Source organism: Pseudorca crassidens, chromosome 18, assembly GCF_039906515.1.
Source record: "Pseudorca crassidens isolate mPseCra1 chromosome 18, mPseCra1.hap1, whole genome shotgun sequence".
Taxonomy (NCBI): domain Eukaryota; kingdom Metazoa; phylum Chordata; class Mammalia; order Artiodactyla; family Delphinidae; genus Pseudorca; species Pseudorca crassidens.
In genome coordinates, this window is record NC_090313.1 from 2,865,917 (window position 1) to 2,893,194 (window position 27,278).

The 27,278-nt window shown below is 50.8% G+C and overlaps 1 protein-coding gene across 9 annotated transcripts in view; it reads right to left on the reverse strand.

The window, feature by feature from the left end:
* ARHGEF7 (Rho guanine nucleotide exchange factor 7) overlaps window positions 1–27,278 on the reverse strand; it is a 127,295-nt gene that overhangs the window by 35,844 nt on the left and 64,173 nt on the right. For 8 of the 9 annotated variants that reach the window (XR_010936816.1, XM_067713025.1, XM_067713026.1 and 5 more), the window contains 4 exons: window positions 26,863–27,064; window positions 15,073–15,161; window positions 5,103–5,197; window positions 4,785–4,880 (listed from right to left, as the gene is read on the reverse strand). Coding sequence is in view for 8 of the 9 variants with exons in the window: in XM_067713025.1 (XP_067569126.1) it covers window positions 4,785–4,880; window positions 5,103–5,197; window positions 15,073–15,161; window positions 26,863–27,064 (482 nt within the window). In the remaining variant the exon portion in view is untranslated. Of the gene's footprint in view, window positions 1–4,784; window positions 4,881–5,102; window positions 5,198–7,769; window positions 7,882–15,072; window positions 15,162–26,862; window positions 27,065–27,278 lie in introns of those variants that run through there. The other variant, XM_067713032.1, reaches the window with a different exon arrangement.

Consider the following 27,278-nt stretch of genomic DNA (forward strand, 5'->3'; position numbering starts at 1 on the left):
AATAGCCTTCAGGGATTAGTTACAGTTCCGTGTATCTGCAGGAGAAACAGTCACTGACTCAACAAATTAACTTCAACCATTCATTCAGGCACTGCGAACAGATTAAAAACAGAGAAAGAAATGATCTCTACCTAAAAAGTGACTGCAGTCTTTTAGGGGAATACAAAACAAGTTCAAAAATGAACTGACTACAAGACAGAGATGGTGTCTCAATTTTCTGAGACGCAAACTGCAGCAGCGCTCAGAGGAGGACAGTACACACCTCCAGGAGAGGGAAAAAGACTGGCGTCCTTTCCAAGTCACCAAGGACCAGGCATCACACGCAGCCAAGCACGCCTTCCTCAAAGACACACTGAGGCTACCTGCTTGCTACCAGGGTCCAGGCACCTAAGACACATCTATCGAGACTATGACACGCTGCATTTGAGCAGGCGATGGTCATACTCAGACACAGTGAAACAGGAGGAGGCTGGCTTCTACAACCAGAAATCCAGCAGGGAACCCCGACTGCCCAGCTGAGGGGACTGAAAGCAACGGCAATGATGGGACGTCAGAGTTTGGCCAACAAAAACAGAACACTGCCGGAGACAGGGCACAGGAAGACGAGAGATGCACTATCTACATGATGGAGTTACTGCAACGGCATACACACTGCTCAGCACTGGGCTACACGCTGTCGTGACGTCACTTCCCACCTGGTCCAACACCACAGCCCCGATGCACTCAAAGGAGAATGTAGTTAAAATCTAGGTCTAGGGACTTTCATTTCTTACATGTCCATGGATTATATACGGACAATGACTTCACTATACAAGGTTTTCTTTCTCTTTTCTTTCCTTCCTTCCTTTTTCTTTCTTTCTTTTGACCTGTTGAGCCTTGGTCCTAGAGTTTTATGACCTCTCTTGGACCAGTTCTGCAGGAATTCACTACACTTGCCCCCCATCAGTTTATAGAGCCCTCATAATCCATCAGCTCGCCAGAAGGCACCAGCAGACAGAGCTCAGAAAGGTTACATGGGCAGTCCTAACACGGAGCCCAGGTCTTGTGCCAACACGCCTCACACGTAACACCGCCTAGAGCACTGAAATAACGGGGCACACAAAACTCACAAAGACCATCAACGTGGAATATGACTTAAGAACTGAAACAGAGGATCTTCACTGTGCTTCTCTCTTGTGCTTCTAGAGGTGGTTTTTAGAGCATGACAACGTGTAGGCAGGGCCCCCAATGGCTGTGGAGGCCACAGGGCTGCTTGTCAGCCGCATCTACCTGCAGCCTCCTGGTGGCCCAACGCCCAGCTCTGACCATGGGTACGGGGTCAGCAGTGGTCTGATAAGTATGGTTTTACCACTGACCTGATGACAGGAGGGATGTTACTAATGGCCTGATAACAGGTGGTTGTTACCAATCAGTGGTCTGATAAGGGGGGTGTTATCAACCGAGGATCTGATAACAGGTGAGGCGTTATCAATGGTCTGATAATAAGAGGCGGGGTGACACAAACAGTCCAGCCAATAGTCTCTGTAGCAAGAGGGGATAGCCAAGGGCCTTTCTCCTTCCCTAGAGTAAAAAGGAATGAATCCCAGGAAAAACCGGAGAAATCAGAACTGCTACACCATTTCCCCCCCAGAGCACATTTACTCCTGCCGGTAATGCCAGTTGGACAGACAGGGGGTTCACAGTCCGGTAACCACCGATTTCCAAGGGGACACGAAGATCAGCACGACGGCACGGCTGCGCGCCAGGTGAGCCTCAGGTGAGCCTCAGGTGAGCCTCAGCACGCAGTTCGCAGACAGCATCCAGAGAGGTGTCTACACGAGTGGCCACAAGCGCCCACTCGCAGGAGCCTCAGGGGCCGCCGGCAGCCCCCGGCAAGTCCTCTCCTGCTGAACCCCAAACCCTAAACGTGGACGACCCTAAGGGTGCCAGAGCCCCGGGAAGGGGCAGCATCTGAGGCTCTGGCGGGAGGAGTCCCTTCCCACCAGCCAGCAGCTCTCTCAGGCTCCCCGCCCCGGGCCATCTGCCCGAGTCCCCGCACACGCACACGCCACTGGTCTGCCTCACTTTCTGAATTCCCTAGACTCTTAAGGTTCTAGTGCTGGACATGTGCTTTGAAATCACGTTTCTATGGAAGCTTGCAGTCTCAACAAGTAAGGAAATTATGGCAAGAGCTACTCAGGGGCCTCCCAGGTGACAGCATGGCGGGCCAGGGGCAGAAGGTCAGCTTCTGACGCTGAGTCCACCGTGGAGACTCCGCCACTGAGGTCAGAGGCGATTCCCATGATCGGAATCACCTGGGTCAGTGCGCCATCAACCCCAAATCACCTCCAAATAGGCTCAAGTCCTACGCTCTGCTCTTTAATAAGGACGCGGCCCAGGCAAAACCAGACCTGCGCTCTGCATCTGAGCCCGTCTATTCTACAGAGTCGAATATTATCTCTGGGTCACCCATGCCTGCTATTATTTGGATGGTTCAAAAAAACAACTTTCAAACAAAATGAACTACATCCTCTCGTTCAAATTTGTATTTTGATAATAATCTAAAACAAATACTATTTTACTGTGAAAATGTTACAGTAATGGTCCGTTATAAAAACGAATTTATTTATATCGTAAGATACACTTTATAATTAACTTTTGAACAAAATCAGTACACAATGTGTATTTAACCAACAGCAATTACACTACATGCTTATTTATTAAATATTTTCTTCTACAAGCTGAAGGCCTGCAACACATGAGAACTGACGGGCGCTCAGTCTACAATACGCTAAAGAGGAGTCTGCAGTAAACAAGGCGCAACGTGCAGGTGAAGAAACACGGGGAGAGGGGCAGGCTGGGACTGGGACTGACTGTGTCCACTGGGCTGAAGGAACCAGCGGGGTTTCAGTAAGACGAACAGCAGGAGGAAGTGGATCCAAACGGAGGGGACAGCAGGCAGGGCTGGGTGGGGGGTCACCTCTCAGCAGCCCTGCTCCCCGCCCCAAGGGTGGCGGGCAGTGACAGAGGCCGGCACAAGGCGGGGAAGGAGCGGGAGAGACGGGCGGGAGCCCCTCGGGGAGGGACCCCGTCAGACTGCCACCACGCGGGAGCTCATCTCCTAACTTAGCTCTCCCCCCACGAGGCGGCCTGTACAAGCACCTCGAAGGCCAGTCTGTAAAACGCAGCTGTGAAGCAACACATGAGTAACCGGGCGCCACCCGAAGCTCCTGAGCAGAGCTCTGACCGGAGGCTGGGGGAGAAATGGACACGCAGGGGCCACCTGGAGGTCGAGGCCTGGTCAGGAGTCCGTGCAGGACACAGGGAGGACGAGGCCGGCCTGCGCCAGGGCAGTGTCAGCACAAGGGCAGGGCAGACGCTACCACAAGAAAGAGAACTCCTTTCAGGCCAGAAGAACTCCTGGAAAGAGAATACCAGCTACAAGAGCTCTGGGCGTGGGGTGACCCGTGAGGGAGGGGGAACAGGAGAACTAGCAAATGCATGAACGAACGAATGAATGAGCACACAAGTAAGTGATGAGACAGGCTGGACCACCCTGACAAGGGCGGCTGGCACAAGCTGCAGGGACCTCGGGGAACACGCTCGATCCTAGAAAACCCAACCGTGGAGACATTCCGTCTAAAGTAACTTTTACAAAAGAGAAGTCAATTTTACTAACAGGAAGGGTTTCTAACTACTCTTTGAAAATCATCCTACAAGGTGCCTGAGGGTGAGGCGGCCCAGCCCTGCCCTGAGGCTCCCCTCCTGCCTCATGGCTTCAACCGCAGCCCACTCCCCGCTCCGGTATCTCTCCCCCTCTAGAACCCTAATCCCACATTTGGGCTTGGCTCCCATTCCTGGCACAGAGCTCCTAAAACCCCTGTCATTTCCTGAGTGCCAGGAGCATCTTCTGTTACCCATACCGCGCCCCTTTAACCACACCGGGGCTTGGGCTGATCCCCCAGACGGCTTCAGGATGGGGGGGGGCCTGCCGGGGGAAGCCACCACGTGATTGGAGGGTGGGGACTTCAGCCCACCCCAGACCTCCACGGAGGGTAGAGGGGCCTGAGACTGGGAGGATCGCCAGCGGCCAACGATGTATTTAATCAGTCTCAGCTCTGCAACGAGACTGCCGTAAAACCCCCGAACGCCGGGGCCCCGGGGCTTCCGGGCTGCTGGACACATGAAGGTGCTGGGAGGGTGGTCCCCAGGGAGGGCATGGGAGCAACGTGGCCGCCCACACGGTGGCACGTAAGGCACGAAGCCATGCGCACCCCAGGCCCTGCTACACACCGTGCTCTCTCCCTCTTCAGGGTTCTTCAGCCCTGCTTCCCCGACCCCGCTGGCCCCAAGCCAAAGAATCACCACTCAGGGGAAGCCTTTCTTCTTTTTCTGAATAGTCAGTAGATCCCTCCTGTGAAAATAGTCTAAAACACAGCTTTTACTATAAAAGTTGATATACCCCAAGGATTCAAAATAACCTAGTTTCCAGAGACTTCCCAGGCGCAGTCAGTGGTTAAGACTTTGCCTTCCAATGCAGGGGGTGCAGGTTCAATCCCTGGTCAGGGAGCTAAGATCCCACATGCCTCGCGGCCAAAAAAAAAAAAAAACCAAAACATAAAACAGAAGCAATATTGTAACAAAGTCAATCAAGACATTAAAAATGGTCCACATCAAAAAACTAAATAAATAAAATAACCTAGTTTCCACCTTTAGAAATGTGAATTCTAAAATTATGCTAAACCTGATCCTTTAAATGCCATTTATATCAACCTGAATTTTGCAATTTTTAGCATCTTACTTACTTGGTACATTCTTCTAAAGACTGTACAAGCATTTGCTGGAAAGAACATATTTCTTCTAGATTTCCCATTAAATATGAAGTGTTTGCTGAACTTAACCTAGAGCCGAGAAAACAACAGGAGAAATAAGTGAGCAGTTTTACTTACATTCCTCTCCTCTCCCAGCCCAGCACCCTATTAAAAGTCTAATAAACAAAGTGCTCATGTCTATAGGAAACTGCTGCTCATTCTGTTCCAGTAGCTCAGCCTCTGTTCTCTGAAAATACGAAGGAACAGCCAAGGTGACGACTCTTTCACGCTTGGCACAATTATCTAACTTACTTCTCAGTGGTCTGCAGTGGCCGCAGATAGGTTGAAAGCACAGTCTGAAGTTCTTTAGAATATTCATTTTCTGTTTCCAAAATATTCTGTAGCACCTACAACAAATGATGAATAAATATTATTTGACATTAAGACGTCTAAGCATTGGCAAGTTCATCACCTTGTTCAATTCACATTGTTGCTTCTATGTAATACTAACTTGTTTAATATCATCAGTCACTCCCTGTGATTAACTACTAAATCCATGTAATGAACTGTTACCAAGGCTACACAACTGACTTCATCTCACCGCCAAGCACATTTGACACAGGTATACCTAGAATGAGGCCAGAATGAATTCATCATCAGATAAGTAATGCAGAGTCCGTTTAGAAAAAAAGAAGGACCCACTGATACTCGCAACAGCGTGGATGCGTGGATGACTCTCTACAACACTGTGTTGTGCAAAAGAAGCCATTCACAACAAGGACGTTCCGCACAGTCCATCTACGGTAAGTCCAAGCACAGGCAAAACTAACCTATGATGGCAGAAATCAAAAGTCGGGGGTGGGAGGAGGTGACAAAGCGGAAAGGGGCATGAGATAAATTTCTGGAGTAATGGACAAGTTCTACATCATGGTTTGGGTAGCTGTGACACAGATACATATACCTATCAAAGCTCACTGACCTGTATTCTTAAAATCTATGCATTTTGACATATGGAAAGTCTATCAACTAAAAATAACATGAAGTTTACCCTTTATACGGCGTCTAGTAAATCTCAGTCCATTTCTGGGAACCTCAGACTTTCATTAGAGAAGATGATCAACTCAGATCATCCTATAAACATTAAAAATTAAAGGTCTACCAGTGTAAAGCAACCTTTATATAGCCACTATTGTATTTAAAGATAGGAGGATAATTATAAATCAACCTTAACATAAAAATGTTTCCTGATACCCTACAGCAAATATAGCCAAAATCAGTTAACAACTCTTAAAAACATAAACACAAGTACAAAACAGCTGAACTAAAACACGTGCCCCTTTCCATCAGCAATCGCCGAGAGCAACTCTCCTCCCTGGGCAGGGCGGGACGGCTCCGGGTCTGCAGGTGGAACCTGATGGAGCCCAGGTGCAAAGGTGGCCTTCTACTAACTCCTGATGCACGCTACACTCTGGGCACGAAGGTGCCCTACCCATAGTATCTCCAATCCTCGCAAAAACCTTCCTTTTACAGAGGGAAAGAGTAAAAGCAGAGAGAGGTTAAGTAACTTATCCAGAGCCAGGATGTGAGCCTTCAGCTGACCCTGCACTGCCCCACGCTGCCTTCTCCAGCCACAGGCTAAGGGCTGCAGTGGAAGCAAGTAAGATCCTTTCCTCAGCTATGGTTTCCATCCCGCTCTGCTAGAGAGCCAGCATCTTCCTCAGTCAGAAAATCATACTATGTATACTTTCTGAGGAGCTACTGCATGCGCTAAAATGTGCTGTCCGTCTTCCAAAACTGACACATCAGCCTAAATTAATCCTGCAAAAGAAATTATACAGAATAAAGGTATCAAACACGCCTCGGTTTTCTCCCACGATTTCTGATAATCAAAATGCATGTCTAAACATTAAAGGAAAAAGTAATCATTAAGCTAGATTTACATTTCAACACTAATACAAGCAACACGGGTTATTATTCTGCTCACTGCTGTCTTCTGCATTCTCGAGGAGAGTACAGTCATTCATGAGTAAATGCAACCCTGATTAGATAACTCACATACTACACTATGTAAGATGAAGAGAATCAGGCTCTTTCACTGACTCTCAGCTCTGGTTTCGCCCCTGAATGGACCTATTCACAGATGCCTGGTGGAGCGGGCGGAGGAGGAGGGGTTTCTCCAGGAGACCCTCCCTTTGCGGGGAAATGTGGGTGCTGATCTTACAGTTACAACGCCTCCCCTCAAAGAAATACTCAGTGGACCCAAGGGTCCAAAGACTGGAGAACAGAGAGAACAGTGTGGCCCTGCCACTGCATGCCCACAGCATACACTTTAATCCACACTGTATCCTGCAAAATGACGTGAAGCAAACAAGCCGAGCGTAATGAGTCCCTGAGCTAAAACAATGAAAGTTAAATCTGTCACAGGTGCGCGAGACAAAAAGCCCTTTCTGGATGTGAAAGTGAACACTAAACTATGATTTCATGTCTCAGTTACAACTGTTAGGAACTGTTAGCAGCACTGCTTAGGACGTGCTCGGAAACCTCTACACCTGTCTTCTAAAACAGAAAAACAGCTCCTGTGCGAGGGAAGAGGAGAATCCCTGCGTGGCAACATCAGGCGCACGGGCACGAGGAGAAGAAGAAAACGGCATTTCTTCCATCGCAGCATGAAGCAGAGCAAGCAGATACAAAAGCTTCCCAGAGAATGTACCAGAAGCAATGCCAAAGAAAAGACTGCAGCGATTGTGACAGTTAAGTTGGTAAATTTCAACTACTAGTTGTAAACATGATCTCCAAATAAGTGCTCAAGTCAAGCTCTATAGTAATCCCACCCAAACCATCCAAGTTACACTTAGCTTCTCACAAACACACGACCAAGACTTGCTAAGTGAGGCATGCTGGCGCCGACCGTCCACGCTGCCAGGAGGCCACACGTCCCTCCCCGAGGTCGGCGGCACGCCTGTGTGCTCCGGCCATCACCTGTCTCCCCCTTCTTGACTTCTGCACACTCTGGCTGCTGCAGGACCCCATGAGACCTCACAGCCCGGCTGCCACAGCTCCATCACACAAAGGCTGGTCCAGAGAACGCGAGCAGCTTTCACAGGAAGAGCAGCCTTTACTCGGCACCGTGAGGAACAGCCGGGCTGAGCCCAGCCGACACAAGCTCTCCCCGAGGCGGGAGGCGTGGAGAGCACAGTCGGGTCAAACAATGGTGCCACACAGGAGGACGACATTGGGCAAGCCACACAGACAATCCCTGAACTGTCAGCCGTTACAGCAAAGCAAAACAAAGGACCAACTCATTACCCTGCAGACCACAGAAACTCACTTCATTATTGCCGGCGAAGGAGCGTAGAGCAGCGCCCATTTTACAAATGAGTCACAACTTCCACTGCAAATTTTGGTAGCTGCCGTATGTTCTATTTTATGTGTCATTGATAGTCCTTTAAAAATAAATAACTGGGCTTCCCTGGTGGCGCAGTGGTTGAGAGTCCGCCTGCCGATGCAGGGGACACGGGTTCGTGCCCCGGTCCGGGAAGATCCCACATGCCGCGGAGCGGCTGGGCCTGTGAGCCATGGCCGCTGAGCCTGCGCGTCCGGAGCCTGTGCTCCGCAACAGGAGAGGCCACAGCGGTGAGAGGCCCGCGTACCACAAAAAAAATAAATAAATAAATAAATAAATAAATAAATAACTGATTTACGTGTGAGAAATAAACAGTAACATTAAGTCATCTGATCCAGATACAATAAAAGATTATCATCGCAAACTAAAACCCAATTTCAAAACCATGAGCCTGGTTCAGAAACACAGTAGGAAACACTCAAGAATGGCACAGCTATTCTTACCCCTCTCCCACCCACCGAACTAGCCCCATGAACCACAAGGAAAAATAACCATCGCACGTTTCCTTTCAGCCTGGTCTATTTAAACTGTATTTTAGGGGTTAAAGTTTCAAAAAGTAAGAGAGGACTTGAGCGGCTCATAGCTACCCGCCCCGAGGGAAAGGAGAGGAAGGAAGGCCAGGCAGGGCAGGAAGCTGTGCCTGCAGCCCTGCCTGCCCGCAGAGCCAGAGGCATGAGGACGGGGCTGCAGCCCACTCCCCACCCCCACTGGCAGCCACTGATGTAACGCAGCGTGCTGATTTCTGCGTGCTCTTAGCACTTCACGACATTAACTTGCAGAAAGAGTCTGGGGGGCGGGGCACGCAAAATGTGTATGTTACTGTGCCTTTTAGAAGGAGTTACGTTATTTCAGTGTTTCTAAACTTGGGAATTCATGAGGTCTTGGGATGTATTTCTTCCAAATGCTGAAGGTTTACTACGCAAGAGCTCCAGCAGAAGCTGCAGGGCCGCTCTGGTCTGTGCCGGCCAGGGGCTGGCCCTGGGAGCCAGCAGACCCGGGCGTGAGTCCCAGCTCTGCCATGTCTTCACCAAAGGGCCCTTACTGGTCTGTGACAGATACTCAGAGTCCACTCCCTGACTTCAGGTAGGAGGCATCTTACAAACCTCCTCGGACTCTGCCTTCCAGCCCAAACCCGCGAAAGTCCTACTTGGAGCTCCGTCACGTGACTCCATTCTTCAGGACGTGACTAGTTCACAAGACGGCCTTTCCCACGACTGAACAGCTCAACTCTTTCTTCATTCACAGGCCAAGCCTCAGCTGCTACTCTACCCAGCTCCTGCTACCAGCGGGAAATCTCCATCTATATAAAACAAGGAAATTACATAAAAACAGTGGGAGCAGAATTTGTCACAGACGCCAGCAGGCCCCTCGCCGTCGGTATGAATGTGGGTGGGATACAGGAGAGGAGGGCGCAGCTCCTCAGAGAGCGCAGGGAGCTGAGCTGCCCTGTCCCGGGTGAGAGCCATAATGGGCCTGAGCCTCGTACAGGCCCCGGGCGGAGACACCAGACGTCAGGACTGAGAAGCAGTCTTGGCTAAGGTGGGCGAGGTAAAGGGACCATAAAGGATAAAAGAAGCCAAAGCAGTGCCTGAGGTCAGTGTGGCTCTAGGCCAACCTCCGGCCACCAGGCAGAGGCTCCAGGCAACTCCAGGAGCCAAGGGGACGGACGGGCACAGATTCGCTCTGGAGCACCTGAAAGGTCCGTGGAGGTTTCCTACCGCATTTTACGCAAGATGCACGTCTATTCTGAACATTTATTAAAACCATTGATTGCTACCTATTATACTTGCAATCTTTCAAAGACAAAGCTACCTTGCCCTTTCATTGTACTCCGGGGAGTAGAAGCAAACCATGCCTCATTTGCTGTCCACAGATAAGGAGTACCGACGTAACCCTGGAAAATAAAGCCACAGTGCATCACAGGACACGGAAGGCCATAAGGACCCATATCTTCCCAGATGGACATATTTAAGAAACCTCGTTCTCTACCGGTGACATCCCCTAAAAGGGGTGTCAAAAGACCGTTCACTCCCTCTGGGGGTGGCATCTAGCTTCTAGAAGAGAAGGACTTTCTCTGATCTCCACCAGAAAAGGCGTCTGCTACCAGGCCGTAGGTGCAGTCAACTCCTTTCACTGTCAAACCCATCAAGCTCGGGCAGGTGACAAACATGTTCCCTTTCACTGTATGATCCTGTCGCCCTTGACTCCAGCCCTCCCAGGTAATTAATTCTCAAATGGGATGCTTGTTGGCAAATGGGCCTAATGCCCCCAGTGCTTCTAAACGCTCTTCCTAACAACCGTGAAAACCTCTTAAGGGCCAGCATCTCACCAGGCACCTTAAGGCCCACTGCTAATCCTCGCAACAACACTACAAGGCCAAGGCCAGCATTTCCAACGTCCTTTTACAAACACATGACTGCGTGAGCAGCTGGGGGGCTTCTGCCAGGCCAGCCCCCCAAGAGGACGCCCAAACACTACACACAAAGCCGGAGCACCCCTCCCCTCAGAACCTAAACAAGGGCTCTCCGGACCATTCACTGACCTAAGCCTGAAGACAGACTGACCTCAAACACCTTCACATTAGAAAACAAAGTTAACAGTGCTGGCTGGCTTTGTCACAAAAACTAATCAACTCTTTACTTAAAGCAAAGCTATGGGTTTTTTCTTCCATCATGACTCTCCGTGTCTGAGGCCCGGACTCCCCCACCTGAGGTCTCTAATGCCCTGCTGACATTTCCAGCACAGTCTGGGCTCTGGTGCCAAAGTAATCCTCCAAACATCTCTATTACTTGCATTATCAAGTAATGGGATTCTGCCACACTGTCTGGCACACTTCCTTCTACTTGCAGGGACAACGTTTTTACATAATTACATCACGTTATCTAGGTAATTTTATGTTCTGCTTACTGCACCTAAAATGAATATTTGACATTTTTTAAAGCTTCAAGTGCATTTTTAAGAATTATAGATGGATGTACTGCTGGTGTCTTAACCATTCTTGTACTGCTACATATTTAGGTTGCTTGCAGTTTATTGCTGTAACAAAGCACCCTATGAAAACACCCTTGAACAAGCATCTCTGAATACCTCTCAGGTGATTTTTCTGGGGTGGACTTCAAGCAGCAGAATTACCACATTAAAGGGCTTGAGTGTTTTTACAATTCCATGAACAGCTGCCATATTACTTTTGAGAACAGTTCCTGGTTCTGCACGTGAGGAACGTGGAAGTCGTCACTCTACCCTAACAACAAGTAAAAAGCTGAACAGACTGAAAATCGACAACTCTTCTCGAGTCCATAAGGGGAGGGGACACAAGGCTACTGCCCCCAAGATGTCGCACTGCCTGGAGCAGAGACGCTGGGGTGGGAAGACCTGGGCTGTAGTTGATGACGTGCTAGAGGCTCAGTGCAGACCAGCCTGAGCTATAAACCCTGTGGGGGACACAGTCACGGGGGACCCGTACCCCCAGTATCAGGAAATTTACCTCTAGGAGCTCAACCAGGTACCCAAAATAAATATCAGAGAAAAGTCGACAATCTGGATGATTCCAACTCTAAGGCAGTAAGAAGATTAGTGGTTGCCAGGGGTAGGGGTTAGGGTGGGGAGGAAAGAAGCCACAAAGCACAGAGGATTTTTAGGGCAGTGACATACTTGACATTGTAATGATGAATACACGCGTGTACAGAGAGTGAACGTTAAAGTAAACTGGGGAGTCTGGATGAGTGTGTGTGTCAGTGCAGGTCCATCCTCGGTGAACAATGTCCCATCTGGTGAGTGATGCTGGTAATGAGGCGTGTGTGTGTGGTGTGTGTGTGTGTGTGTGTGTGTGTGTGTGTGTGTGTGTGTGTGTGTGTGTGTGTGTGTGTGGCGGGGTGGGAGGAAGAGGGTACGTGGGTAGTCTAGCTCCCTCTCAAGTCTACCGTCAATTTAAAACTGCCCTAAAATAATAAAAGTCCTGTTTAACAAAGTGTCCAAAGAACTAAAGAAAACTATGCTTAAAGAATTTTTTAAAGTATAAGAACAATGACTCAAATACAGTCTGTACTGAACTATAAAAATAATCAAATGGAAATTACGAATTGAAAGGTAGGCGCTCAAGATCAGACTTGAGCTAGCAAAAGCAATAATTAGCAAACACAGAGAACTCCCTAGAACAGAAGGGAAGAATGAAGAAAAATGAACAGCACCTCAGAGACCTGCAGAAGGCCAGCATGTCTGCCAACAGTGCACGGGGCTGGGGGCGTGGTCCCGGAAGGGGAGGAGAGAGAGGTGACGAACGGCCATAAGTCACTAGGAGCCACTTCCTGCTCCCCAATCTTGACCATCACATGATGGCGGAGCTTCCTCACGGCCTCTTGACCTCCACGTGTTTGAGCCTCCACCTAGAATGCTCTCCCGTGCTCCCCACTGACCCCAAGTGGAGACCTAAATCTTTCACAGATCATCAGCCCACACTGGTCTCACCTCCTAGAAAGTGTTCTTATCTCTCAGTGGGGTTAAAGATATCTGTACTTCTGCAGTTTTCTGTGAAAACAAAACTACACAAGGAAGTGCGAAAAGTTTAACACATTATCTATTCTATTTGTTCTGTGTGTCATACTGTGCCCCACATTTTACTTTTCTGTATAATATATAAATATGGAATTCAGGAAAGCTGAAACTGACTCCTGGCTTCGTCACTAACCAGTTCTGTTCACTGCAAAGTGAGAGTGCTATATGCCGAAAGATGGTTCCCACGAGCTCTATACGTCGATGTCCGTCACGACCGCAATTTTAACACGCGCTGTTCACTCATAGAGCTTTATGTAAACAACCGTTTGGATGTGATTCTGAAGCCAAGGCGTTTCCCCATCATGCAGAATGAAAGAGTTGGCTGACTCCAAGACAGCAGCACGTGTGACACAAAGGCTCTTCTCCCTGTGTAAGCGCAGTTAAAGAAGGAAATCTAAGGCAGCACCGGTTGCGTTTCAGTCCAGAGAGGACTGCACGACACACAGCGCCGACGGAAGCAACCCGCCAGGCTTTCCAGGAAAGCACGGCTACCTACTTTTACACAACACCCAGTGGACGCAGGGTCCCCGGAGGCCAGCGCAGTGCTGCCGGCACCAGCTCACACGGCACCGGCTGCTTTCCTCTGATACAGTTATCTGGACGCACACCAGTGAAGAGGAGGCTCTCCCGCTGCGGCACGTCACTGTGGATGAGGAGTGCGCTGCTCGCTGCAGCCTCCCCCGGAAAAGAAAGCAACGCCTCACCTGAGAACGTGCACGAAGAAAAGGCAGCTCCGTAAGCTGAAAGTTTTCCCCCTAACAAACGCTGAAGCGGCACAGGACCCCACACATAACACATTCCACGCACTGAAGAGCAAACATGTGGGCAGAGCCACGTCCCAGGAACAAACCCCGAAGAGACAAAGATTCGAAGGAGGAGGGTTTGGAGAGCAGAGCTCGGCCAGGAAAGGCAGGCGCCCTGAGCCCGCGGGACGCAGGTGTGCTCTGCCAGCGGGGGTCGGAGTCCAGATGAGGCCAGTGAAGAGCGCTAACGAGAACGGGGACAGACCAGCGAGACGGTGGAGAGATTCAAGGGAAGGAGGTGACCGACACGAGGAGAGGGGAGGCCACGGGCCACCAGGGGTGCGCTCAGCGGCCTGGCGCACGGAGACCGGGCAGCAGAAGAGGTACAGAAGTGAAGTCCTGCAAAGAGGAGGCCACGGATCGGGGGCAGGTGGTGAGAGGAAACACCGACAGGGGGGGTTCCTGCCGCTCTCTTCACCGCTGCGTAAGCAACGCCTATAGCAGGGCCTGGCAGAGCGAGCCCCCGACAAATCCTTAAGAAATGAACGAGGGCCCCCAAGGCCAACTTGCGCTGCAAGACTTGGGGGCAAATGCGTAGGGGAGAGCTGAGCGCGCAGCCCCAGGTCACTGGTTCAGGTCTGCACGACTCTGCACCATCTCTTCGTAAGAGCACCAGAGACGCAACGCTCGTGATGAAAGGGCTGCTGCCAGGAGAGGCTCAGCAGGCGCTACTCTACTCCAGATCCTCAAAGGTCTCGTGGCGCAGACTTACATCTCCAATCGAGAAAGTAAAGACGACTGGGAGTGGGGAAGAAATAACTAAGTAAGTGCACGCTTCCCACAGAACTCAAAATAGCCGTGTTTAGGAAGTTCACCCTGCTGGCTTATCACACCAGGTAGATACACACCGGCAATGTAACATCTACCCAAATCTAGACTATCATTTCCCATTTCCAGCAGATGGAACGGTTCAGGAAAAAGGAGGTTTGGATTAGATACTAGATTTAATGCCACAGGTACTTTTTAAGCTCACAAACTGCTCAGGTTTCAAAATGCAGCAAATTTTAGGATTCTGAAACCCTTGCCTTCACTATGTACAATGTCTAGACACTCTCCTCGAATTTCATGCTATCTGATATATATACACATATCAATCCCAGAAAAGACTACGTTAACATACAAAATGAACTAGAAACTGTATTGATCTGGAAAACTGACCGTCTACTCCCAATGGAGTATATGGCCTCTGACGCACATAAAACCTGTAAATCACATTACGCACCTTTCAGAATCCCAGTGTTGGAGAGCTGTAACCGCATGGGGGTAATCACAACACCCAGTTACGCAGCAGAACAGGGTACTATTCCACACGTTCATACAAAACTATAAGAGTATTACAGAAATACGTAGAGGTCAGAAGGAAACAGAGCAGAATAGTGACGTGGTTGTATCTGTGTGGCGGACGATACGCGATTTTTATACCCTTCCTCCCTCTCTAGGCAGTTTACCTACATTCTACACTGCTCAGTTTTAGAGACATTCAAAAAAACAAGTTATTCTTCAAAACTGTTTTGCGATTACTCACCACGTTGTAATAGCTTTTGTTAATGGCAGTTGTATCAAATCCTTTGGGAGGGCTCTTCAAGGCTCCAGATTTGGGTGACACGGGCTTTTCTGAAATAAAGACGTAGGGCAGGTTTACGGCTCCACCCTAGAGAGGACCACGCGCGGCAGCCCCGCACGACCCCAGCTTCTGGGCCCAAGTGAGCCCCCAGTCCAACGGGCGGCGGGACAGAAGCCCATGCAGCCAGCAGGCCCCCAGCCCCATCTCCACCACACGGTCGGCTCCCTGAGCTCAGAGGCCCCCACAGCCGTGCCTCCAGCCCGTCCTCCCAGCCCAGGCTGAAAATCTGACAGATTATGCACCACTGCTGTCAACAAACAAAAAAGAACTAATCTATACGCTACACATGCAGTTCAGGCGTGCAGTACGGGTGAATTACTAGGCCCAGAGCATCAGAGACAACGTTGGCAGACACGTAACAATATTAACACATCAAGACCCACAGGCTGGACTGTATTTGGAGGGATCCAGGTCACTCAGGATGCAGAAGTCCCTCTAAACAAGGGCAACAGACAAGGAAGGAAAGCCACCCCACACAGGGCAACAAGGAAAAACCTCACTGCCTTCGGAGCCGCCACACCAGGGACGACAAGGAAAGCGGTCACGGCTACTGCAAGGATTCAAGCACTGAACATCACATGGCTTTCATCCAATTCAAGAGAGATTTATTCAGAATAGGTACTGAAGAAGCGCTTGCCAACTGATTCCTTGGCACTCTGTGTGTGTGTGTGTGTGTGTGTGTGTGTGTGTGTGTGCCACTGAGGTTCTGTGGGGCGGGTGTGTCTGTCACTGAGGTTCCGCGGGGTGCGTCTATCACTGGTTCTCCAAGGCTACATCAGAGTGGGGCTGGTGGGGAGGAAAGGAGAAACTGTGATGAGCACGGCCTGGGGGCCTCGGTCTGTACAACCCCCTTCCTCCCTTGCCCCCTCTGCAGGGTCCTGCTGTACACACGGCTGCCGGGGCCCCTCCGGCGTGTTAGGTAGAAGGATGCTGAACACACCTGTCCAGAATCTCTCTCTTTAGGCAGCATTTCCCTCCCACCCCACACACTCCTGAGCTCCGGGTCCCTAATTCCAACTGCTCAATAGCTCCATTATCTTCTCAGCAACAGAAACCCCAAAAATGCCCAAAGCAAAACGCACTGTCTCTAGCCGTGGGTCCCCCTCCTCCTACGGAGCTGTTTACCTAAATCTTCTTTCAATGCCTCACTGTAAGGGCTTTCCAAACAGCTGAAAATAACGAGCAAAACAGAAGGTGTTATTCCTAGTTGAAAGAATTCTCTCTGCCCATGGGATGGAAGCAGAACTCCACAGAAAATAAACTACTTCTAAACCATGAGAAATACAAGGAGGAAAACCAATCTAGTCTAGCTAATACACTTTGCTTCCCAATCTTGTATCTGCAGCTAAGCATTTAACTGTGGAAGAAAAAACTACGACATGTCCATCCGAAGAAAAAAATGCCTTTTCATCTTTAAAATCTGCAGTTTGGGGGAAGCATATGCGACGACAGTAAAGGGAGGTGGCTGAAGCCTCAATTACCGCCCCGGGGACCATACACAGCACGTGGAGGAAGACACACAGCAACACGGGTGCAGCAAGGTTAATTCACGAGAATGACCTGAATCTGCTTTAGAGTTTTTAAACGCAAATAACTTGCCAACTGCCTCATTCTACTTAAACTTAAGACATACCTCACAACATCACGGTTAATAAAATTCAGTCGATTTACTATGAGAACTACAAGGAAGAAGCTTTTTCAAAAGCAAGCTTCAATCTACTAATATTCTATAAAAATAAGGGACAGGCAGAAGAGACCCAGACAAATCAAGGTTTAAGTCCAAAGAGGTTGTCTTTTCGCCCTCAGAAAAAGGAAGCACACAGTGTGCTGGTCGCTAAACGGAAACTTCTGGGCTGGGAGGCGTCACGAACACACGCCCGAAGCCTTGGGTCCAGACGCTCAATGAGCTGTCACACGAAGGAGCCGCCAACACGCCCTCTGCAGAGGGTGCAACTGCCGCCGTGCCACCTGCGGGAGACCCGGGAGGGCAGCGCTGGCTGACGCTCCAGGCCCAGGCTCCAGGGACAGTCGTCCGTGGTGGCGGGGCCAGGAGAAGCGCAGGACCCCTGCGAGCCTCGGGTGGCCTCTAGCGCCTCCAACAGAGAAAACTTTGAAGTGTCAGTGCAACATAACAGAGGCCAAGTCATGGGCACGCATAACAGAGGAAAATGCACAGGAAACATATTAGAAAATACTCAGCCTTCCCACTATCCTAAGAAAAACAAGACATTGTTCTGGCCCATCCAATGGCTAAAACAGATTGCACTCGCTGGGACGAGGTGGGGGAGCCAGGAAGACAGCACAGCGCCACCTTCCAGGGCCGACAGACGCAACACGTGCCCCCCTTTCTCGCAATAAATGTTCAAAAACGCCGATAACAACAGAAGCTAAACACAGATGTGCTAAACGAAGACGGGGATGGGGACCACCCCCACCAGGTGCCCCAAGTAAAGGAGGCCGCAAAGCACCGGCAGTGGTGGGAGCTGCCCTGGGGCCAGGCTGCAACCAGTGCTGTTACGGGACTGCCCCGTCCCACCGGGTGGAGCTCTGGTGACCCGCACGGCTAATGAAAGAAAGCCTAGAGACTTCCGTCCGCCGGCCAGAGAAGCAGCTAGGAAGTGTGCTGGCCACTCAGGGATGGGGGACACAGCCTGTGAGAAACCAAACCAAGGCTGACCCCGCCAAGCGTGCAGTCCAAGGCCACACCATCTCCTGCAGGACCACCAGGATTTGCCAAGGGCAAGAAAGCTCTCGGGGCCCGGAGGAAGCCAATGTCAGCCGTCTCCGTAGGCACTTCTGCAACCCAGGGTGCAGAGGTACCCACTGAACAGCCATCCATCAAAGAGCAATCCATAAATAAAGCACAAGCTCACGAAGAATGAACCACCAAGGGAGTGTAAACAGAAAACATACGAGGGGACCAGTCCCCGAGATGCAGAAATTAACAGGATAATCTAGGAGGCTGTACAGCAAATGTGCTTAAAATGCCTGGAAAGAAATTAGGACCATAATGAGTTAAAAAGGCATCATGAAAATGAAGAGCATCCGGAAAAGAATGAAACAACTTCTAGAAATGAATACGATGGTCACTAAAACGAAAATCTTGGTGGACAGGTAAACAGGGCAGTGAGGAGGGAACGGGGAAGGGAAAGATCTGAGGAATGGACTCCAAGTGTGGTCCAGTGAAGCAAAGAAACGAAAGCATGAAAAGCGGATTAAAACCCACGGAAGGTAAAAGCTAACCGGATGTTCAGGAGACAACAAAGCAAACGAGCAGGCAGCGTGACTTTCCAGAAACGGCAAGTTCTCGCGTCCTGGGCTAGGGCAGCACGGCAGCCCTACACAGTCACCCCTCCACCCCCGGGGGGCGGCCCTGCCGCTGGCAATGCTTCCAGAGGCAAAGGCAGTCACACCCCGGCCACCTCAGGGCCCAGCTATCGTGGGCTTTTCTTCCGCCTCTTTCTGGAAGGGTAAGGGCTCCCTCTCGTCATCCCTCATTTCCCTCTGCCTCTCCTGTCCGAAGGTTTCACAGCCCTGCTTTCTGCGCTGGTGGCGGCCCTCCCGCCAGGCTGTGTGCACTGACCCCTCGGAGCCCACGGGCGACGCTCAACCCTGAGGACAACTCCAACTCTGGCTCCCGCTTCTGAGTCCCCACTGTTTGTCACCCGGCCTGGAAACCATTCTCCCATCCCCGGTCAGGCTCCCCAGGGGTTAAGCCCCACGGTCACTGGTTTCTGTGCTGCCAGTTTCCTCAACCCTGTACTCCTTCCTATTGGCTTTCAACTGCTGAGCATCTTCCTGGTTCATTTAGCCATAATCTGTCCTTGTGGACTCTCCTGAACCTCGGTCTGAGCCTCTGTTACAGAGATCTCCAAGTGTGCACAGGAGTGGGGAGAACCCCACACACGTGTGCCCCTGCTGAGCCTGCACAGGTGCCAGCCCCCGGCTGCTCTCATACCCTCTTTCCTCCTGGAAGCCTCACAGCAAAGCCCACCAACACTTCCGTGTCCACCCTACTCAGAGGGTTCTCCTCTTTAATTAAAATCCTAACATCAGGCACTTATCACACCTGACAAATTCCTAATAATTCCTTAATATTATCTGATGCAAGTCCATATTCAAATTTCCCGGTCGGTTACAACAAGGCTTTTGTAGTTGGCTTATTTGAATTAGGAACCAAATAAGATCTACACCGTGCATGGGGGCTGCTCTGCCCTAAGCCTTCTTTATCCTCTCAAAGCCCCTCCTCTCTTTACTTAACGCCAGCAGGGAGCACAGGGCACCGCCCCCTTCCCCATCACCCATGCTACCCAATTTTCTATTCAGGGGACCTCAGGTAGGCTTCCTGATTTATGGGTAGACATTCTGTTGTTTTTTCACTGTTGTTCCCCCAGTTCCCATAACAGTGGCCACTAAAGTAAATATTTGTTGAAGGGACGTTGGCTGTGATTTTAGAACCGAGTGCAATCGTTAACAACCTTGGAGTATGAAAAACAGAATGCAAAGGTGGAAAAAGGTCAAGGGTAAGTCCTCGTGTTACAAAGAGGGGCATCAAGAGATGACTGTCAATGTCCGTGGACATGAAATAAACGATATTAGTTAGCATTCCTGATAAAGGGAACCAACAGGAGAGAGGGCAAGGGAGGACAAGTCAGAGAGAAAGTCTGCAGGACACAAATCAGGCAGAGAAGTCCCACCACACACAGAAGGGGCTGCGCGGAGAAGGCAGCTCATGGCGGGGGCCGGGGTCTCCCAGGGGCGATGGCCAGGAGAGGGGGAGGGGGGAGCAAGCGACCTCTGCCCGTCACCCCATCGGCTTTTCTGTCCCACGTGCTCTGTTTTCACATGCCTGGATTACTTTTAACGTAATATTTCACAAATAAAACTTTTTTTGAAAAGAGCATCTCTATTACTGAAGACTATGGACCCTGACCCCAAACTGCTACAGGACAGTTGACCCATGGGCGTGTCCTTGAACCAGGGGGTGTTAATCACGGTCACTGGGACATGGCCACGCTCATAGAACACGCCCTACAGTGCCCAGTAACATCGGTGTTCGTGTGAGCGTGCGTTTATTATGTTACTCTAGAGAGACACTCACTTCCACATTCCAGAACAAATTACCAACCCCCTAACCGCAGGCCGCTCTGTACATATGTGAGGTTCCCCACACGCCCCAGAGGTGCCAGGCTTACATTTTATACTCTCCCCACCCAAAAAATGTGCATCAGGAAGAGAGAGCATGGAGAGGCACAGCCCCATTCCGGGTGCCTTGAGAAACACAGCATCACGTGCACCCATGCACATGTGTGCATGCACACGCCCAAACCCATTCCACGCCAAAGAAGGGGGTGAGGGCAGAGGCTTTTCCCTGCCACACTAATGAAACAAGGTTCTGTGTCACCCTGTCCCTCCCCCTGCACAGGTTATATCTCTATCAAACACTGCTCTTTCACAGCCAGAGTAATAACTGCGTCCAAAATCCAGCTTGCATTTCATGTCACTTTAGTATGCCAAAAATAAACAGAAAATACTGGAAAATGAGAAACTTAGGAAATGGCAGTGTGAATGCTCATTAAACATCACGCTGCAAGTGAGAGTAGCAAGTGAGAGCCATTTAAGTTCCCACATCACTGCCAAGCACGGCTCATGACTCAGCGCCCCAAGCTCACCCGATCCTAAAGGAACACTTCCAAGAAGTGCCTTCACTGTTCACTGACGAGAAAACTCAGCGCATCAGAAATGACCGCTTAACAGAAACCCGGTGCACGAGGTGCACATGTGAACCGGGACCTGGGAGCATCCCGAGCCCACGGGTGCCCCCAGCAGCAGCCCGGCCACGGCAGTGCTCACGTTCTAACCCACGGGAGACCCAGCGTGTCTGCGTTCCCGGAAGGAGGGCAGCAGCAGCGCCGCTCACTACAGAGCCGGCCTCCTGGCTGCTTTCCTTCCATCTCTCTCGAATTTAAGAAACTATCACGCGTGTGTGCAAAATACACATATACATCTGTGTGAATAAAGTGAGTTTCACGTATTCAGGAAGAACATCCAGTGCGTTTGCAGCAAAACGTGAAGCATCCTCAGGCAGACTCTTGGAAGAGATCTGTCTTCAAGGAGGGAGTATTTCAAACAAGAAACCACACACAGGTCCAAGACACAAACACGCGGGGTGAAGCCTGACCAGAGCACTGCCACCTCCGGCCACGAGGGGGCAGGCGGCCGCGGCCGCGCACACGCCCCACCCGAGAAGCCGGACGGAGGCTGGACACTCGAGAACTCACCCGGAGACGTGTAGCCCAGGGGATATCACGGAGAAGGAATCTCAGCTTTGTTTATTCGATAGAAATATTAGTAAATCAAATCAAAATTTAACGCAGAAGAGAAACTCACTGTTTAAAGGAAGTCGCTGTTTGTCTTTCGTAAGGAAATGACCCTGACATGATGGCCAGTTAGAGAAGTCTGTATGTTGGGACCTGGCACATTTTCTTTACAGAAAATTAAGCATTAATGACACTGTGAATTACAACACTTATGCTAAACTTGCCCTTTCAAAAAGGAAACCTATTCCAAAATCAAAAAGCCACATTAATTACTAAAAAAAAATGCAATACAGAAATGTTACTGTGATCCTAGAGTTTCACTCTCAACTGTTACAGAGTGATACGGTAAAAACATGGTTTCACGTCTTTCCTTCTCAAATGCCCACGTTTAAAATCAGACGGGGACAGCTTTCCTTAGAATATACTGGAGAGTAACCTGAGGACACCCGGGATAGAAACTTACCAAAAGAGGTTATTCCTTTGGTTCAACAGTCAAATAAAGAATACTCAGCATAACAGATCACCAATTTAAGCAAATATGTTATTCCCTATTATTTTAAAAAACAAACAGGAAAAAAAGGAAAGTTTTCAAAGTTACTTGGGTCTCAGTTTGGTATGAAAACTAGGGATTCCATGTGACCCCTGCAAACAGCCCTTGGACAACAATGCAGTTACGCACATACGATGAAAAGGGGTCTCTCTCTCTCTCCCTCTCTCTCCCTCTCTCTCTCTCTCTCACACACACTCACACACACACACACACACACACACACACACACACACACAGAAACACAGGATTAAGACACAGAAATAGGAATTTTAGGCAGAACAAAGTGATGCAGTCACTCCTGATGCAGGTAAACACTCATAAACATGCAATGGCTGGTTCTCCTTAGAGCCACATCTGCCCCCCTCGCCACCCCGGCTCTCAGCCCCAAAACCCCCCTCCAAAAGTGGGACTGAGAGCAGAACACTCATGCCAGGCTGCTAGATGCTCAGAGGCCAACAGCTGTGACAACCCGCCACCACAAATGGCACTGACCACACTCACACATCCACCTGAAAACAACAGACGACACTGACCATACTCTCATCCACCTGAAAACAACCCTCTGGGACTATCTTTGCAGTGTAATTTTCAAAGGTTAACTTTGGAGAAATACCTGAAAAGGAAAAATTCATTTGCACTCTTACTATGGTGACTCAAAATCAGACCAGAATTCCCATTTAAATGAGCTGTGCACAGCAAAATTCAAGAGGCACAGATTCAACAGACGTCTGCACAATCAGCAAGTTCCACTCTTTATGGCGTGCCCCACCACCAGCTCCGTGACCCCAAGGACGTGCCCACCACCAGCTCCGTGACCCCCTGAGGACGTGCCCATCACCAGCTCCGTGACCCCGAGGACATGCCCATCACCAGCTCCGTGACCCCGAGGACGTGCCCACAACCAGCTCCGTGACCCCCTGAGGACGTGCCCATCACCAGCTCCGTGACCCCCTGAGGACGTGCCCACCACCAGCTCCGTGACCCCGAGGACGTGCCCATCACCAGCTCCGTGACCCCCTGAGGACGTGCCCATCACCAGCTCCGTGACCCCCTGAGGACGTGCCCATCACCAGCTCCGTGACCCCGAGGACGTGCCCATCACCAGCTCCGTGACCCCCTGAGGACGTGCCCCACCACCACCTCCGTGACCCCCTGAGGACGTGCCCATCACCAGCTCCGTGACCCCCTGAGGACGTGCCCCACCACCACCTCCGTGACCCCCTGAGAACGTGCCGATCACCAGCTCCGTGACCCCCTGAGGACGTGCCCATCACCAGCTCCGTGACCCCCTGAGGACGTGCCCATCACCAGCTCCGTGACCCCCTGAGGACGTGCCCATCACCAGCTCCGTGACCCCCTGAGGACGTGCCCATCACCAGCTCTGTGACCCCCTGAGGATGTGCCCACCACCAGCTCTGTGACCCCCTGAGGACGTGCCCACCACCAGCTCTGTGACCCCTGAGGACGTGCCCACCACCAGCTCTGTGACCCCTGAGGACGTGCCCACCACCAGCTCTGTGACCCCTGAGGACATGTGTACCCTATGCCCTGAATATCCCAACAGTACTTATCCTCTGGAGTTGTGGTGAGGACTGAAGTCACAGATGAAAAGCACTTTCTACAGGAACCAGAACATAAAAACTTGGCTATTATTGCTAACTGTGTTATTATGATAATGAAAATACACTGCTTTTATTATCAACAATAGAACGATATCAACTATAGAAAAAGAGCAACAATGAGATACCACTTTACACCCGTTAGGATGGCCATTATCAAAAAAACAAAACGAAACAGAAAACAACAAGTGTCAGCAAAGATGTGGAGAAATAGGAATCCCCGTGCATTGCTGATGGGAATGTGAAATGGTGTAGCTGCTGTGGAAGCAGCACAGCAGTTCCTCAAAAACCGAACATAGTCACTGTATGAGCCAGCAATTCCACTCCTAGGAATATACCCAGGAGAACTGAAAGGACTCAGGACAGACATCTGTACAGCCATGTTCACGGCAACATTATTCACAAGAGCCAAAAGCTAGAAACAACCCAAAAGTCTAGGAACAGAAGAATGGATAAATAAAATTCGGGTGTGAAATAAAAACACGTACACATATGTACTGGTCTCTGCCCCCGGTTCCTGGCACGAGGCTCCTGAAGCCCTCGGAACTCCTGACGAGGCCGCTGGGAGCATCTTCTGTTCTAACACTGGGTCTCTGACCCTGTACCTGACACACAGTCCCTAAACCCCCTGGAGTTTCCTGGGTGACAGGGGCGTCCTTTGTTCTCATGAGGCGACTCCAGGGGGGCTTCTGGGTGGCTCCTGGTCACCACAACGACCAAGCCGTGATTAGAAGCTCGGAGCTTCCAGCCCCGCCCCATTCTCGGGAAGGCAAGAGGGCTGGAGACTGAGTTAACCATCACTCACGCCTCTGTGATGAAACCTCCGTAAAACCCCAACGGCGTGGGGTTCAGAGAGCTTCCAGGTCGGGGGACACACCTACGTGCCAGGAAGGCGGCACCCCAACTCCACGGGGACAGAATCTCCCGCGCCTGGGACCCTTCTGGGCCTCGCCCCCTGTGCCTCTTCATCCGGCTGCTCATCTGTGTCCTCTCCTCCGGGATAAACCAGGAAACCTGAGGAGCGCTCCCCCCGAGCTCTGTGAGCCCTTCCAGCAAATTATCAAACTCTAGGAGAGGGTCACAGGAACCCCGATTTACAGCCAGTTGGTCAGAAGCCCAGGTGACAACCTGGGGCTGGTGGCATATGAAGTGGGGTCAGTCTTGTGGGCCTGAGCCGTCAACCTCTGTGACACTGACCCCAGGCAGATGGCTATCAGAACTGAACTGAACTGCAGGACACCTAGCTGGTGTGATCCAGTGGCGTGATGTGTGGAAAGCCCACACACTGGTGTAAGAAGTGCTCCAAGGGTGGCGGCAGTGTGAGAACAGAGGAGAAACACAGAGGTGTGAGGGTTTATCAGTGGCATAACCGTACAAGGGCATATTATTCAGCCTTAAAAAGGAGTGAAATTCTGACACACACACTACAACACAGGTGAACCCAGAAGACATGCTGAGTGAAATAAGCCTGTCACAAAAGGACAAATCATGTATGATTCCCCTAACATGAGGCTCTTAGGAGTCAAACGTCAGTCGAGACAGAGTCGCATGGGGACTGCCAGGGGCTCAGGGGAGACAGGGATTGTTTGATGGGTTGAGAATCTGGGAAGATGAGGACGCTCTGAGACGGATGGTGGTGGTGGCTGCACAACAGTGTGAACGTACTTAGTGCCACTACACTGTACACGTAAACATTTTTTTTAAACGGTTAAAACGGTCAATTTTACATTATGGTAAATTTTACTACCATCTAAAAAAGACAGAAGAAGCACGTGTTATTCCCCCCCAAAATCCAACACCGAAACCTTTACCAATCAGGGCTGCAGGCTGCCTTATTAAAATACTTGTGGTTTGGCGTCACTGCTAGGAAAATACTCGTTTTATCAAAACTGTCACGTTCACTTTTAGACAGCTCTTCTTCTTGCTACCTCAAAAAGTCAAAGAGCAGCAATTAGCGCTCCCCGGGCTCCTGCTCTGTGCCACCAGGCCCGCAGCACAGGCTGCACCAACGCGCACGAGGGAGCCCCGCTGACCCCACGAGGGAGCGCCGTCCCCGCACCCTAACCTGAAACGCCCGTGGGCCCCGGGGCTCCTCCCCACGCGGAGCCGCTCCCATCACACTCCTTCCACGCGGCCCTACGCGCACCGCGGACCACCACCACTCTCCCCAGGCAGAAGCAGAACACCGCAGCACACAGCAAGGCCTTTCCAGACAATGGACGACATGCAAGTCAAGTCACAGCAGACTCGGCCTGCAAATCCCTCCCCACCTCTGCGTCTCCGGCCACCCACTCTTCCCTTTAAGACGCTGGTTCTGAAATCTCACTCATCAGAGCGCCTACACCCCAGCTCCATATGAATACAAACATATACACATACACACATGAACCCATGAAGGCAAGGACTACATGACTGCACTGATAAAACCAGCAGTCTCTATCGATAAATGAACGCTGCTTCAGGGAACGAGGGACTACTGGGCAGACGTGCTCGGGAGGCCTGCCATTCCCCCCCGTGACGCCACGCAGGACAGCACCACACACACACACGCAGAGGCCGTGCGCCTGAACTTCCACACCCATACCGGAGTGACACAAATCACAGATCCCAGGCCGCAGAGAGAATCGCGATTCCACGACGTGAATCTAAGCAGAAATGAAAACAGTGCCAGTACCACTCACTATTCCCTTTCAAAACAAGATAAGCATCTGAGTGATTTTTTAAATTCAGTAATGTTAAGCAATTGCAGAAAACCTAAGGAAAGCGATGCATTTTAAAATGCTATTATGAGCACAAAGAAAAGGACAGAAATTACTTAACTGTACATGACGGGCAAAAGCACCCACAGCAAGAAACCCACCACAGCAAGAAGCCGCCACAGCCTGCGGGACAGAGCCAGCTCTCAGTCCCGACAGCAGCCCTACAAAGGGCGATAAGGTTTACCTTATGTAAAAGCGTAACCACAAAAATAAACCCCAACAGATTTGAGATGTTTCTCCTTACAAAGGGAAAATAACAGAGTAAGCCTCTATTTTATAGTGCTGATGTCGCAACGGAATGAAGAGCTAGCCTGTGACCGTGCAGCCCTTTCCCCAGCGCGGGGGCAAACACCACTCCCCCTCGCAGAAAGGACACGGGAGACTGGTCCCGCCCAGGACAGGGGGCACGTGCCCTGCCTCCTGCTCCCCCGCCGGCCACTCACCGCTGGGCTTGATCTCGCGCACGTAGTTGCTGGGGAACCAGCCGGTCCTGCCGCTGTGCGTGCCCTCCCACCAGCCCCCTTCCTCCACCCGCGTGACGTGGATGACGTCGCCTTTCGCGAAGGACAGCTCGTCTTCATTCGTCTGCTGGAAGTTAAACTTGGCTCTTACGACCAGCTGATTGTTGCTATTATCCGTCATGTCCTAAAAAGGGGAGAAGGGAGGAGACGTCATGAAGGACACACATTCTACACTGTGATGACACGAACAGACTTCGCTTGGACAGACAGGGCGTAACCACCCCGTTCATGTGGCAGAGGAGCGCTGGACACACCAAAGTCCCCACGGCCCTGTCCACTGCCCCAGGTCCAGTCCCGGAGGAAACCCTCAATGGCTGCAAAGGGCCTATTCCTGCCAG